The sequence below is a fragment of the Mustela nigripes genome, chromosome 4 (assembly GCF_022355385.1).
Source record: "Mustela nigripes isolate SB6536 chromosome 4, MUSNIG.SB6536, whole genome shotgun sequence".
Classification (NCBI taxonomy): domain Eukaryota; kingdom Metazoa; phylum Chordata; class Mammalia; order Carnivora; family Mustelidae; genus Mustela; species Mustela nigripes.
This window is the reverse complement of record NC_081560.1, coordinates 82,436,819-82,452,022: the sequence shown is the minus strand read 5'-3', so window position 1 is coordinate 82,452,022 and position 15,204 is coordinate 82,436,819. Positions and strand designations below refer to the sequence as shown.

Genomic DNA, 15,204 nt, shown 5'->3' with positions numbered 1-15,204 from the left:
AGGGAAAACAACGAAGGAAAGAAAAACCTGAAGGAAGTAAGTTAACCTCCCAGCCCCCTCCCCTTTTCTGTTCCCCACCGTCCCCATCTCTGCTTTCGCCATGGCTCCATTCCCTTCCCAGCTCCCTTTATTTCCCACAACCCTGAAGGCCAGCCGACAGGGGTTTACATTTCGAAAACCCTTGCGCGGCTGCCGGAGCTGGGCATGCTCAAACGCCCAGGACGGGCTTTTTTCAGCTTCCAACTTTGGCAGCTCTCCCACCCGCACCCCGAAGGGGCAGGTCCGCACAGATCCTTCGGTGTGAGTAAGCGGGGAGAAATTCACCCACTCCCACGGAGGAAGCGAGGGTAGGGGAGCGAGCCGGGCAGTTCGGCGTTACGCGGGCGCTTCCAAAGGGCGGGCGCGGGGTTGCCGAGCCCTTGGGGGGCTCCGCAGCGTGGGGGGGGGGGTCTGTGGCCGCGCGGGCGCGCGCGCCCGTCCGAGGGGGCGCTGTCCGAGGGCACGTGCGCGGGAGCGCGCGCGGGGAGTGGTCGCCGAGTGGCGGGCGGGGCGGGCAGGGGCGGGGCCGCGGCGGCGCGCGGACGCCGAGCTCCACCGGGTTTCCTGAGGCTGCGGCGCGGCCACCAGCGGGAGGGCGGCAGCCACGGTATCCAGAGCCTGAAAACCTAGGATTTCGGGGGCGCTGAGGGACGCAGGAGCGGAACCCGGCCGCGGGGAAGAGCCGCGCGGTGCAGCTCGCGCCTTTGCAGACAGCGCTTTCCTCGCTCCGCTTAGGAAGTGGGTGGGGGTGTTTCGTGGCCGGCGTCGGGAAGGATTGGAACGCCCGCGCCGGGAAAGAAAGAATTCACCTGTGTTTGAAGGCAGCTCGTCGGACGTGGAGGGAGCGGCGGCGAGCTCTCGCTCCTGGCACAATGGGCTGTACGCTGAGCGCTGAGGATAAGGCGGCGGTGGAGCGGAGTAAGATGATCGACCGGAACCTCCGTGAGGATGGCGAGAAGGCGGCGCGCGAGGTCAAGCTGCTGCTGCTCGGTAAGGGCGGCCAGGCGCGTCCCGGGGGGCCCTGGGGTCGGGCGGCTTGCTGGGCGCGGCGCCCCGCGGTGGCCGCTACGGGCCCCTCGCGTTTGGAAACGCAGAGCGGACGTGTCAGAGCGGCCGAGAGCGCGTCTCGTGGCGCCGGGGGATGGTTTCCGGGCGAGAGCGCGGCCGGTGCCGTGCGGAGCCGCGGCGGGCGCTCCCGTCCCTGGTCCCCTTGCCTGCCTTCTCCCTGGCCGGGGAGAGCTCGCCCGCGGGCGGCGGGAGCCTCCGTCCACTGACAGGCGTTGGTGTGGACCCCGCGAGGAACCGCGGAGCGGGTCGCGAGTAAGCCCGGTTTCTCTGAAGTTCGCTCAGCCTTCGGAAGATGAAGGGGGCTTTCGCGGCGAGGGGGGGGTGGAGAGAAAACAGCCCACCACCCCTCCCCCCTTGAAAACCCTTCGTTACGAGGTGTCGTATCGTGGTTGTGGTTTTCCCCTGTCTAGAGTGCCTCGTTTTGTGAAATCAGTGCACCTCTTGTGAGGTTCCGTGGGATCGAGATGGGTCCTTCCTGTTAACTTCCTATGACGACTCAGCAAGTGTAAAGGGAGCACCGACTATATTTACCTTGCTCAAGGAAGTAGGCTATCTCTGCTGGATGCTTGGTTTTTATTACTGCGGAGACGTGGCAACCATCAAAGTTGGGTAACGTGTGCTGCGGTCGTAGGCAAGGCAGATACTCGAGGGGGAGAAACCTATGCGAAAGGTGCGAAAGGGTCACGCGGAAAACGAATTCTCTCCCAGCCGCCACGGTTTCTGATGAATGAGATTTGCCAGGTACACGCCAGGCTTTTATTTGTCCTTAGTATTGTTCTCTTGGTGGAACGCTCTGGGGAGGTCTTTTCCAGCTTCTTGAGAGACCCCCCCCCCCAAAAAAAAAGAGTAAGCCAGGGTTTTGACTGAAGAATACATTAGGAAAATAATCACAGTTTAAGATTTGTAGATCTGTGAGTTGGGGTTTTCTTTTGTTTGCTTGCCACCCCTCCCCAACATACACACTCTATAGCTATTTAGGTAGGTGAAAGATTTCAGAATCTTTATTTGCGCTTCCAGCGATTGCTTTTGTTTTAGAACAGTTAAAATAAAAGGAATCTTGCACAAGCCTGTTTTCAGTAAGCTTCTGTTTCATTGGTTTAATGACTGCAGGAAAAATGGTGGGTTTTTTTCTCCATTACTAGTAGGCTTAGAAGCAGCAAAGTTGGCATGACTAAAACTAATAATGATCTGAGTCATTTTGCTAGCAAACTGTGAAATAACTTTGCATTTTAAAGACCTGAGTGACTTTCTTCACCCTTTCCTCCAAAATAAATCTTTCTCAATTAGTACTGTTTACCCAAGTTTTTATGTTAATAAGAAATAACATATTTTGCCTGGGTCAGTGTGTTTTTAGTGTCTTGAACATAGAAGAGACACACCTTGACATGGAAACGTGTAGATGTTTCTCTTCTGATGTGGATGTGCTTGAGACAAAAATGAAACAAAAGGAAGATTGCAAAGTTCTCTTCCTGCAGTTTCTGCACTCCTGCTCTGATGTATTCATTCAGTGTATTTTAGTGTGACTCTAGTTTGAGCCAGCCATCCACCATGTTTAAAGCAATTGAAAAATTGAGTCCTCTGGTGTTGTTTTACGCTTTAATTAGATGTCTATTGGAGAGAGATGGCCTAGGATAAAGGTCAGAGGAGTTGGTTTTTGCTTATATTCAGAAGAGGTCAGTGTTTCTCAGCCTTAGCACTATTGGCATTTTAGGCACGGTAATCCTTTGTTGTGCAGGCTGTCTTGTACGTTGTGGGATGTTCAGCATTGCAGGATGTTCTTTGGCATCTACCTGTTAGATGCCAAGAGCAGCCCCCTTAACCTTTGATCCTTGAAAATGTCTCCAGATAGTCCCCAGACTCCCCTGGGGAGTAAAAATTAATCTCTGATGAGAACCTAGATTGACAGGTATAGTGGCTGTATAATGTAGAAGTAAAAGTTGCCCCTCTACAACCAGCTGCAGTAAGAGTTAGAGGAAGGTGTAGCAGAGTCATGCTTTTCAGAAGAAATTATGAGATTTTGTTTTTCTATACCACTAATGTTAGAAAGATTTCAAAATGATTTTTAATATTTTTTAGGTAACTGAATTCCTTCAGTTGTCTTTTCTAGCTTTGGTGTTTTGCTTTTCCCCCTACATCTTCTTTCTCTGTAGAAATCCCTTTGCACCCCTGTTGTGGGCCCAGTTCTCCTTCTTCTTCCTCTTTATCTGTCTTACTCCTACTCCCCTTTTGCTCAGGGTCCCAGCATTCTAGATCCTATAAACAAAATGCTGGCTTATTTCATAAATGTTATTCTTGGAATGTTTCAAAACACTTTTTTCCCCTAATTTGTCTTTAGCAGTGAAGTTTTGACCTTTGGTTCTTTTATGGATGTTTAAAGGCATATGTGTAAGTAGCTCAATGAAATCATTCCATATAAAACACGACAGCTGAATCAACTAGAAAAACAAAATGGTTTTCTGGGTAATCAATAACCACTGTCACTTCCATTTATATCAGGTCTTTCTCTTCAATTATTTTATTATTTTTTTCATCAAATGAACTTTTTCCTTTTAAAAATGCCAGAAATCTCCCAAAGTATATTTAAGATAATATAATAAATAGTTCATTGTATTGCATTTTTTCTTGAGGTGCATCTGTATTGTATTTTAAACATCTGGGTTGAAAGTTTTAGGTATGCTATGCCCATTATTGGGGAAAAAAAAGGTACTGGGTGTCTTATAATTTAAACTTTTTTAAAAATCAGAGCTATTTCACTATCCATATTAGGAACAGTGAATTAGGACTTAAAAAAGAGAGGACTTAGTCTAATCATTGTCCTAAGGGAAATGAGGTCATCATTAGAGTGGTTCAAGTCTTTAGGTTTAGTTTTCAGGCATTGATATGAGAATAATAATCCTAAATAGAAAAACCCATTTTTTTAATTAAACCCATTTTCATGAAAGTTTTCTTCCCATTATAGATGGCTAATTGCCTGAGGGGAAAACATTTTTTATTGTCATATCTTTGAGGATGTTACGATTTATCCTTTTTTAAGGTCTGTATCATTAGGTTTTGACTGTTTTTACAGTGAGACTATAGTATGCATATGGACACTTCTTAATTATAATTTTCACAGATATAAAGGATTAGATTATACAAAAGTAGAACTTCCATGCATTCTTCATAACATTGCACTCTGAAGCGGAGTTTTGAATCTCCTTCCCTCCATCTCATTATCCTCTCCGCTCCACTCATCCTCTCAGACAAACACAAATCCACACCCTTTCTCTTTCTGTAGGTGGTTTTAAATACTATAGGGTAAGTGAAAATGAGGAGAGGGATAAGATCTCTTCTGCTTGGTGAATATTTTTCCATTGCTACCAGCAACCAGCTCTTTGAGAAGCTACATCATTAATCTTTTTGTTCCTTTATACTTGCCCTGTGACTTCCTTCGTTGGGAAATTCTGGCATTGCAGGACGTTGGATTTTGCGTTGCTTTAGCTATTTCCTTAGCATTGGCTCAGGATCTTACATGTTGGGAGTCCCATTTCCTTGAGTAAATGGACCTGTATTTCAACATGGGTTCTATGTTTCTCTCTCACTCACCTACCTTGAGGTTAACGATTACTTTGATAGTCACTACAGGTGGTATTAAAGTGTGTTTTGAAAGGGCTGATTTTTCTGTATCTTCTGTTTCTCCTTCTTAAAATTTATAGTTCAAGTTCTCTGATGCCACTGGCAGCCTAATTGCAGAAGGCTTTCCAGCGTCTGGTCTTTCGCCTCTTGCCTACTCTTGGTATTGTGCTAATTCCTTGCTCAGAAACCTTTGTTGTCTTCTCCATTGCCTGCATAAAAAAACTTTCTTCTAGACCTCGCTTCCCTCCATCCTTATGCTCTTCTCCTCAGGGCACCCTCCTCCTCCAGACAGGAACAGTTGGCATATGGTGAAGCATATTGTGCTCTGGTTTCTAGTTTGGTTTAGCTGTGTGCCCTGCCTGTTTCTCGGACTAGTGTGAGCACTTCAGGGGCAGAATCATTGTCAGTGGTACTTATATGCATCCCAAACAACCATTTACTTTGTCATATGCTTAATTAGTTACTGATTATGTTAATACCTTATGTAGAATTAGGACTTCATCTAGAGTATAAACCATATACTTGGCCATTTTCAGTATTGATGGGAATAATTATCCAGCCAAAGTAAACCAAAAAGGAATATTAACAGCATGTGATGACCAAAATAAACACATGTTATCTAAAAGCAGATTCGCTTAAGAATTCTTTTTGATTTTTATGTGAATTTTTCACAGTCCTTATATTATTTGAGAAATTAGAAAAAATTAAAGAAAAATGACAGTGGATATTCAATGGAGGAAAGTCTGCTGTGTTGCAGTTGTTATGTTATTCCTTAGTTTTTTTTTCTTTTGTACAGATCTTATTTTGTGATCTTTATTTTTGGCCTCTTTTAACCATAAATAAAGAGCATAAGTCTTATTAAATTTATCAGTGATGGGAAATCTAGTGCCAATATTATAGGACTTAGAAGATGTTTGGAAATGTAATGCCCGTTTTCTAGGATTTAGTGGGAGATGTTATTTAAACCTGGGAATGATTGCTAGAAATTTTTAAACAAAAAGTGAGCATCCAACCACAATCTTACTGCTCCTTGTTTTGCATGCCTCAGCTTTGGAAAGTTCAAGCTACCACAAATTCCCATGGGAGGACCTGAATGTATTTGTTGCACTTTTAGGTCACATATTTCTTGGTCACATGTTCTGGCATATGCAGTTACCCAATGTGTGAGTTCCCACAGTGTGACATTGGTGAAGCTCAGATCCCAGATGGCATTTGAGCTGTATGAACTAAGGTCAGCAGCACCTAATCTTGTAGTGCTTAGACTGCCTTCTGTCATAACTTGTTAAATACTAATTAAAAATCTTAGCAGAAATAAGGCAAACCTCATTTTAAGGTGAATGTTCATTCCATAAGTGTAGTGGCTTTTAAACAATGTAAAATGTAATTAGCTTTATGTTCCTGGAGGTCAGAAGTCCAAAATGGGGTTGACCAGGCTAGAATCAGGATGTCAGCAGGGCTAATTTTCTTCTAGAGGTCTCAGAGGAGAATCTTTTTCTTGGCCTTTTCCAGCCTCTATCTAGAGGATCCCTGCTCTCCTTGGTACATGGGAAACTTTCTCCATCTTCAGAACCAGCAGTGACTGGTGGAATCTTTCTCAGGTAGCATTGTTCTTGTACTAGTCCTTTCACTTCCAGGGAACCCTGTGATTTCATTGGGTCCACCTGGATGATGCAGGATAAGTCCCTTCCTTCAGGAGACTTGTCTTAATCCCTTCCACATAGTTTCTGTTCCCATGTAGGCTGACATGTTCTCAAGTTCCTGGGATTGGAACATGGACATCCTTGGGCATCTCATGGGCTATTATTCTGCCTCCCACAGTCTGCCCTCTGGCTGCCAAAGATTTATGTAAAATGTACTTACCGAATCCCAACATCTCCCACAGTCTCAACCCATTACGGCCTCAGCACAGTGTCCAAAATCTCATCCAGATCTCATAATCTAACTCATTTTGGGTGAGATTCTGGGTATAATCCATCTTGTGACAAAATTCCTCTCTGCCTGTGAACCTGTGAAACTTGAGAACCTGTCATCTGCTCCTATAATATGGTGGGACAAGCACAGGGTATCAGTTACAGATCTTCCTGTCCAGAAAGAAAATGGAACCAAAAAAGAGTCATCCGGTTCCTTGCACTGTCCAAACTACATTAGGTTTCAAGATCTGGGAATAATCCTCTGATCCTCTCTACCTTTAGCGTTTTAGACCCCACTCTTCCTTTTAATGAAAGGTAGCCATGTTTGCAGCTTGAGTAATGTTATCAGCCAGTTTCTTGCCTATAGAATTCTTGTGACCTGATAGGTTTTTGGACTCTCTCATCTTTTTTCCTTTACTGTTTTATAATAATCAGCAAGAAAGAAAACAGCTTGCACCTTCCAACAGTTTGCTTGGAAATCTTCTCATCTAAATACCCAAGCACATAGCTTATATGTTCTGTTTTCACATAACCACAGGACATAATTCACTTAAGCTTTCTGCCACTAGGTAGCAAGGAACCTCTTTCTGCTAGTTTATAACACGTTCTTCCTTTCTGTCCAAATCCTCGCCAGCAGCACAGTTAAAGTCCGTATGTCTGTCAGCAGCATGTTCATGGCAATGAAAATATTTCCTGAGGATCTCCTATGTTTTCTCTAATGTATGTTCAGATACTTAATATAGGTGTTAACATCTGTATTTCTAATAGTGTGTTGGGGACAATCCAGGCTTTTACAACCTTGTTCCTCAAAATTCAGCCTCTGCCTGTTGCCTGATTCCAAACCCATTTCCGAATGTTGTGTTTTTTTTTTTTTTTTTTTTTTGGCAGCATCACTGATATCTCACATATAACTTAGAGCATGCAGAATGATTATGACTTCATTTTCTTCAGTCTTTTGCAATTTGCGTGACTATCATGGTAACAGCAAAATCACCAGTTTCTAGTGCTTCATATTGAACCCGAGATATTTCAGTCCAGGCATAGTGTTAAAGAATAAGACTTATATTTTTGTTTGCCTCCGCTTCAGTGAAGTTTTTCCTGACCATCCAGTCTAAATTTGTCTTCCTTCCTCTCCCTTCCTAATTACACCATTTTGAAATCATCTTGTGCATTTACTTTTTTATTGTCTGTTGCGCCTCGTGTTAGGGTTGGCTTCCTCAGAGCGTGAATCCTGTCTGACTTGTTTTATCATCAAATGACACAGAGTAGTCCTTCCATAAATGCTGATTAAATGATTGACTAGTTAAATTATTGAACATTAATTTTGATTAATAATCTTTTAAAAAGTTGATACATTTTTCTTGTGCCTTGGATATTTTTAATGAGTTTTGGCCCAGTGTATTCTCATTTATTTCTTTCATATCTTGCTGGTTATTATAACTAAAACCTACTACATTATTATTCACACTCTTCTAAAAACTAAAATTAATTTAGGATACCTAATTCTTGTTGCATGATCAGAAACATACTATGACTCTTGGGAAATTAGGTGTAGAGTGAATTGTGATTTTTATATTTGCGTATCCTGGACATTTTTTCTTTTTTTTCTTTTTCTTTATCTTCGTGGACACTTTGTTTTTAATAGGATTGTTGCATTGCTATTTCACCTGTTATTTGAGCGCTTTCTTAAAAGGCCTGCAGTCATAGAGCGTGACATCAGATGTATTCTCACAATCATAGCTTTCACAGCAGGACAATGAGATTGTAACTTTGGCTTTCTGGAGCCAAAGTTAGAGTGCTCAGAAACTGACCAGTCTATTCTTTATGTCTTTTCTATCTTTATGTGGCGTGAATTGTCATTGGGGCATTTGCAAAGTGCTTTGTATATTTTTGGTTTTGAGTTATGCCTTAGGCTTACCAAATCCTTAAGAGAATTTACAATTTACTTAGGGATATATATACATAAAAGTAGTTCCTCATAATGGTAAATAGGGAAGAAATGGTATAATAATAGATACTAGGGAGGTGAGCTTTAACACTGGGTGTCTTCATTATTGATCACAGATGAGGGTGGAGGTTATGTACCTCTCAGGAATTACCTCTCAGAATAACTGTGGTTTTAAATCTGTCCATTTCCATGCATTTCTGAGCTTATTTTTTGATCCTGCCTGGCTGTAAGCTCTATTATACAGAAACCTGCAATCTAGAAGAGACTTTGCTATCTATGACGTAGTTTTCTTACAGTCTCCACATAGAAGGAATTTTAGCCCTCCAAGGTTTATTTAGCTCTGTGCAGAGACTCTCTACACAGGGAAGGGCCGTTGACCTGGCAGTAAAATGTTTCTCTTGAGATCTTGGTCAAGTTATCCTAATTCTTGAAGCTTTAATTTTCTTTTCCATAAATTCCGGATAGTAAATGTACCTACCTCACTGGGGGACAAAGTAAGCTAATACATCCAGGGTACTTAGAGTAACACATGGCGCAGCAGTTCTTAGTAAATATAAGCTGATAAGATAAATACTTCAGAGATTCTTTGGAGTCTGCCCTCCCTCTCCGTCTCCTTCCGGTTTGATCCATTTATGTTCGTAGATATTAAATAATTTTTTGGCTCTTCTTAGCCAACGGTATGTACATAGCAAAGATATCGAGACGTATAAAGCCTATCTTAATTACTAGTTTCTGATCCAGCCATGGCTTCCTTGTGGGACTTGGCTTTCTGCTAACAGTATCTTCATTGGGAAAAGACCAGGTAAATATCTGTGCTGTTAGGAATTCTAGAGAGAGTAGATTTTAAGTAATTGGAAAACTTTACAGATGATTTAAAAGTAATTTTTTCTCCCTTTTATTACCTGTTTTTAGAGTAAATGTATTAATTTCCTGTAAACTTTCCTTTTTATCTTTCTTGAAAATAAAACAAGGCTGTTAATGTAAGTTTTGAAACATTATTTGAGTTGACTCAAATGAATGTGCCATTTCTCTGGTGAATTTATGATTAGTTGCCATGAATTTAAAGCCTTTTCGAAACTTTCTGTACTGGTGACTCAAACAGATTCCTAATAAAATTTCAAAATTACCATGAATATACTTTTAAGAAAGAAGTAGCATCTCTTGAGAAAGTGGTAGTAACCTTGATATAGAAACAGTGGAACATTTACTCTGTGATAGTATTTGTCTCTTTTAATAATATTTCAGAGGAGTCTCTTAAGACTTAGTCTTGAATTACCTGGAATTCCTTCTGCTTTTATTGTGCCTTTTTAAGGCACAGTCTGAATTTTTTTCTAGTAATTTACTTATCTAATCTATATTGTAATTTTTTTGTTTGTTTGGACTCATGTCTTTTATTTGACAGACTTCCATGATATTTAAGAAGCATTGGACCTGTAAGTAAATGGCACCCAAGATCAATGTAATAGAATAGGAATTAGAAGAAAACCTCCTTATTGGTAGTTCTGAAGTTAATTTAATTTCCAGAGTTAAATTTATTTCAGTGCAATTTAAAATTGATCTACTGAGTTTTTACAAACTGAGCAGTCAGTGTAATCAGCAACAAGATCAAGAATTATAGACAAGGGTTATGCTGTGACTGTAACCAGTTGCCAGTCTGGCCAGTCTGGAACTGATGAGCTGGTGCACTGGCTCCCACTCAGCCTCCCAGAACCTTCCATCCTATCCTGGTTCTCTCTGCCATCTTCATATTTCTCTAAAGACTCCTGCGTCCTGGTCCATAAACATTCTCAAGTCATGCCCAGCATTAAAAATAATAACATCCAAGCAAGATGTCCATACTCTCCTTCAGTCATTTTTAATCTCTTATTTTCCATCTAAACTTTTCAAAATAATCAGGCTGCATTCCATTTTTACTTTTTCACTTTCCATTTGCTCTTTAAATTGCTTTTTATTTAAAAAACTTGTTTTTCAACTATATAGGAATATTGAGAAATAAAACAGGCACTCTTGTAATCTGTATGAATATATTTTTTTAAAGAGAGACTATCTTATGGTTAGTCCCTTCTATAATTAGGTCAGGCCTCTCATTCTGACTTCCTATCTCTTAACTTTTCTCCAGTTTTTTCTTCTTTAATCTCCTTTTTATGTTACGTATATATCTTTTAGTTTACTTTATCTATTTAGCAATAAACTAATCTGCCTTTTAACACTGTTTTTAATTTTATTAGTAATATTTGTGTTTCTAGGAACTCTAAATAATCTTTTGGAAATAGTTTTTTCCATTCTTATATTTTGTAGCTTTTTAAAATAGTCACTTTCATCATACCATACTTCATAGTCTCTTTGTGAAAGATTTATTATGTAAAGTTCTTAACAGTTCACATATTTGTAGGGTGTTGACTGTATTTCACAGAAGGTAGATCGTGTGCTCTAGTAATTTTTTATTGTGAGCGCATGGTAACCAGCACATTGTGTGAATTTTGTGCACCCCAGGTTGGCTGTAGTTTTTTCTTAGTCTTGTGGGGTGAGGGTAGAGGGCAGATTTACTTTACTTACCTTATTATCACAATATTCTAAAACGGAAGGCCCCATCTCTCACCCACTTACCCAGCCACTTCTTCCTCCTCCTCCTCCTCCTCCTTGCTGTTGGCTCTATTTTAGTTGGTGGCACCACTGATCCTTGATTTCTTATTTGCTTTCACACCCATTTAGTCAAAAGCTCCATTGACTTTGTTTTGTAAATTTGTAAATTTGACTTTGTTTTGTAAATATTTTGCTTATTTTCCTGTCTCACATTTTATCATCCAGCAACACTAAACTCAGGGTTTCTCTCCATTCCCATTCCTGTGCAGTTTTCTTTCTTTCTTTCTTTCTTTCTTTTTTTTTTTTTTTGCCGCCAACCACCCTTTGCTCATGTGGTTTCTGTTTAGGTGAGGATTACGTGTGTGTATATGTGCATGTCCATGTCCGTGAACCTGGTTGGCTCTTCCAGTGCTGTTCTGGACTTATGATGAACTCCCATGGTGTCCCTGTTCCTGGCAGCCAGTTTTTTTTCTTTGCCTGCCAGCGTCCACTGCCTATTGGTCTGTTATGGCTCATTTTGTTCACGGCCAGGACAGTTCTCTTACAGTCTTGCCCCTCCTTTGTGTCTCATGGGTGCTGTGGACCTTCTGATCTCTGTTTTTCCTGCGTAGCCCTTTGCTGCAGAGCCAGTCCTGGTAGCCAGGCTCTTTCGTGGCTACCTTGAGTGCTCTGTCTTCTCTGGTCACATCAAGCATGTTGAAAATTATATGTCCTATGCATTTTGCAGTGGTGCTGATATGCCCCGGAGAGATGCCTCAGGGGCTTTCTTCTCCCCGGATCTCACATAGGCTCTTCTGCCTTGAGCAATCTCTTCATCTTCTCTGACATTACTGGTCACCTCCAAAACTGTGGCTCAAAATGGGATATCAAGATAGAGGTGACTCCCGACCTCTCTCATCCCTAGCTGCCTCCTACATTTGCTACTAGGCCATGGATGACCCTCTGGTTACCAGGCTAACGGTCTCTGCCATGCGATGCCTGGAAAGTAAAGCATTTGTACCCATCCATTTCATCTGATGACACTAACGCACCCCGTCTGCCTCTTCTCTCATTATGCATGTAAATGCAAAGGAGAAAAAAAGAAAAAACACATCAGTAATTCTCAAAATACTTCTAGCATTACATCCTCTGTTGTTCTTTCCATTCCTGCTCTGAAGTTAGGCCTTTTCACACTTGTCATTATTGTATGCTCTTGCTGGTCCAAGTATGCTAACCTTATTTTCCTAAGGCAGCTCTTCTGAAATTTAAACTTTAATATGCACTGAAATAAGTCGGTATCTTTTTTAAAATGTAGATTTCCTTTCTATGTCTGGGATGGAACCTGAGATTCTGCATTTCTCACAGGCTCTCAGGGCCTGCCTTTGCCACTGATCCCCAGGCCATTCCATACTTTGGCAAGCAGAGTTCTAGAGCTGGTGATCCTCCTGGGTCTTTTCCATTTATTCACTGGATAAGCATTTTTCAAGACTTTTGCCATTTTTGCCATGTTCATGAAATCTCCCATAACCTCATCTTTAAGGTATTTAAAACAGTGCTTTGCACAAAGAGCTACCATTTACACACGCATGTTCACATGCGTATGTAACACCTGTCACACTTACATATTTAAGCTGTTAGTGTTAACCTGAAATGGTTTTTTAGTAGAATATTTTGAGAAAAACTATTTGATATGATCTTGCATGGAAACATGCACTTCCTGGAGAGTGATCAAAAACTGTAATTAGCCATAATGAGTCGTCAGTGTATTTAGCAAGTATTTTTAAAATGGATTTCTTCTTTTGATGATATGCTTATTCAAGTCAGGTTGAATGTGACCTTATAAATATATTTTTATGAACATTTTCATCTAGTAATATTCATGATGACATTCCTTTCTCAGAAGTAAATAAAGGATGGTTGCAAACTCTAAGAAAGTTTATAGACATTGGTCTTGAAATAATTGATCATGCTATTTTTATGCAACCTCATCTCTCCTAATCTCACCTCACATACAACATGGTTTCTATTGCCTTCTTTAAAAGGCAATTCTGGTCTTAGAAAACTGTTCTTTCCATTAATTATTACTGTCAAGTACTACAAAATATGAAACATTTTATGATTAAATATAGCATAAATGACTTATCACTTCCTTTAATTTGCTGGTTAGGCTTAACTCTAAGTTAGTTATGATACCCGGTTCTTATAAAACGTGTAACTTCATTCAATAAATATTTATAGATGCTAGCTCTATGGCTTGCATTATCTAGGTATCTGGAAATGGAACAGTCTCTGGAAGCTGATATTAATTAAAAGAGAGGAAACATTCTTCAAGTGTTTTAAGTATTAAAATACTGGAAATGTAGAATAAAAGCAATATGGTTATTTTGGCTTGTTTACTAGAAAGTTTAAAGCTTAAGAAAATGGGTTCTGTTTTTTTTCTCTTTTGTCTTACTGTGTCTTTGGAGTAGATCATTTTAACTTTGTTTTGGATGATTGCATTTTTTTTTTTATAAAGATTTTATTTGTTTATTTGACAGACAGAGATCACAGGTAGGCAGAGAGGCAGGCAGAGAGAGAGGAGGAAGCAGGCTCCCTGCTGAGCAGAGAGCCTGATGTGGGTCTCCATGCCCGGACCCTGGGATCATGACCTGAGCCGAAGGCAGAGGCTTTAACCCACTGAGCCACCCAGGCTTTCCTGGATAATTGCATTTTATACATCAGGTTGAATTTTACTGCTTTTTGCCAAACATTATTCAAAAACTTCCAGATCAAGGAATAAATAAGGAACTCCAAAGTAATTTATACCATTCACATAGCCATGCTTAGAATTTTAAGACTAATTTCTTGAAAAGTTTAACCAACAACATAGCCCATGGAAGTTTTAGCAGTATATTTGAGATGCCTTAAAGTTAGATACAAAATGTAACCAATATAGGGGTGCCTGGGTGGCTCAGTGGGTTAAAGCCTCTGCCTTCAGCTCAGGTCCTGATCCCGGGGTCCTGGGATTGGGCCCCATATCAGGTTCTCTGCTTGGCAGGGAGCCTGCTTCCTCCTCTCTCTCTCTGCCTGCCTCTCTGCCTACTTGTGATCTCTATCTGTCAAATAAATTAAAAAAAAAAAAGTAACCAGTATAAAGAGAGTAGTTCTGAAGAATAGAAAACTCTTAACAGACTCTTAGATGGCTATATTTGGAGAGCCAGTCAGCAGAAATTTATAATTCATAGACTTGTGTAGATTTTGAAATATATTTGGGCATGTGTATGTTTTTGTTCATCAGTGAGCAAGTGTTATTTAAAAAAAAAAAAAAACCAAACCAGAAATGTTAGAAAATTCAAACATCAAAATGAGTCTTTCAGATAAACAACTTGTTTTTTTCTGAATAGAAGTAGAAAATGCTTTTGTGAAGTTTTTGTAGAATGAACCCATAGACATGAGGAGCTGAGTTGAGATCTCAACTTGAATATTTTCAGAGTTGTGTGGTATTCTAGAAATCATTTGGCATCATGGTTTGTCTGGGTTTCTGAAAGTTAAGATTAGTTATTTATATTTATGTAGTTTTAGTTATTAAATATTATATGAATAAGTTTGCAACCAAGAACCAAGATATTCAGTGCATTTAAATAGGACATTTTGAGTAAGGGTATGGAGATGTCATTTAACCTTTGCTGCATTTTCAAGGTTTAGTTTGTTATTAAGATTCTGAAACTGGATACGTGTAACCCTTAAAGGGGAGCATTCAGTGGAGCATTTCTGTTACTATCTAGTGATTCTGTGTTTTTGAATATGTTTCTTCTAATAATGGATTGTATGGTGTAGATCCAAGATAGTTTTGTATTTTTAATACAACAGTGATGTGGTAACTTCAGTACAGAGATCTCATAAAAGATACATTTTGCAAATTTCTTGAGCATAAAATATTCACTATCTCTGTTTTTCTAATTTTTTCTTCCTATCTGTTTTTCTAATTTTATCTTTAATATTTATATGTTATTCTCTTATAAAAATGGCATCTTGATGTGGTAAGTGTGTGAAGAGTGCCCCTGTTTATAGGTAAGGCTTTTT

At 40.3% G+C, this 15,204-nt stretch overlaps 1 protein-coding gene across 2 annotated transcripts in view; it reads left to right on the top strand.

The window, feature by feature from the left end:
* The first annotated feature begins 211 nt into the window (after positions 1–211).
* The window catches only part of GNAI1 (G protein subunit alpha i1), an 82,937-nt gene continuing 67,944 nt past the window's right edge, over positions 212–15,204 (top strand). The window contains exons 1-2 of one of the 2 annotated variants that reach the window (XM_059396957.1): positions 212–300; positions 861–1,029. In XM_059396957.1, coding sequence (XP_059252940.1) covers positions 912–1,029 — 118 coding nt within the window. In that variant the 5' untranslated portion in view covers positions 212–300; positions 861–911. Of the gene's footprint in view, positions 348–860; positions 1,030–15,204 lie in introns of both variants that reach the window. The other variant, XM_059396958.1, reaches the window with a different exon arrangement.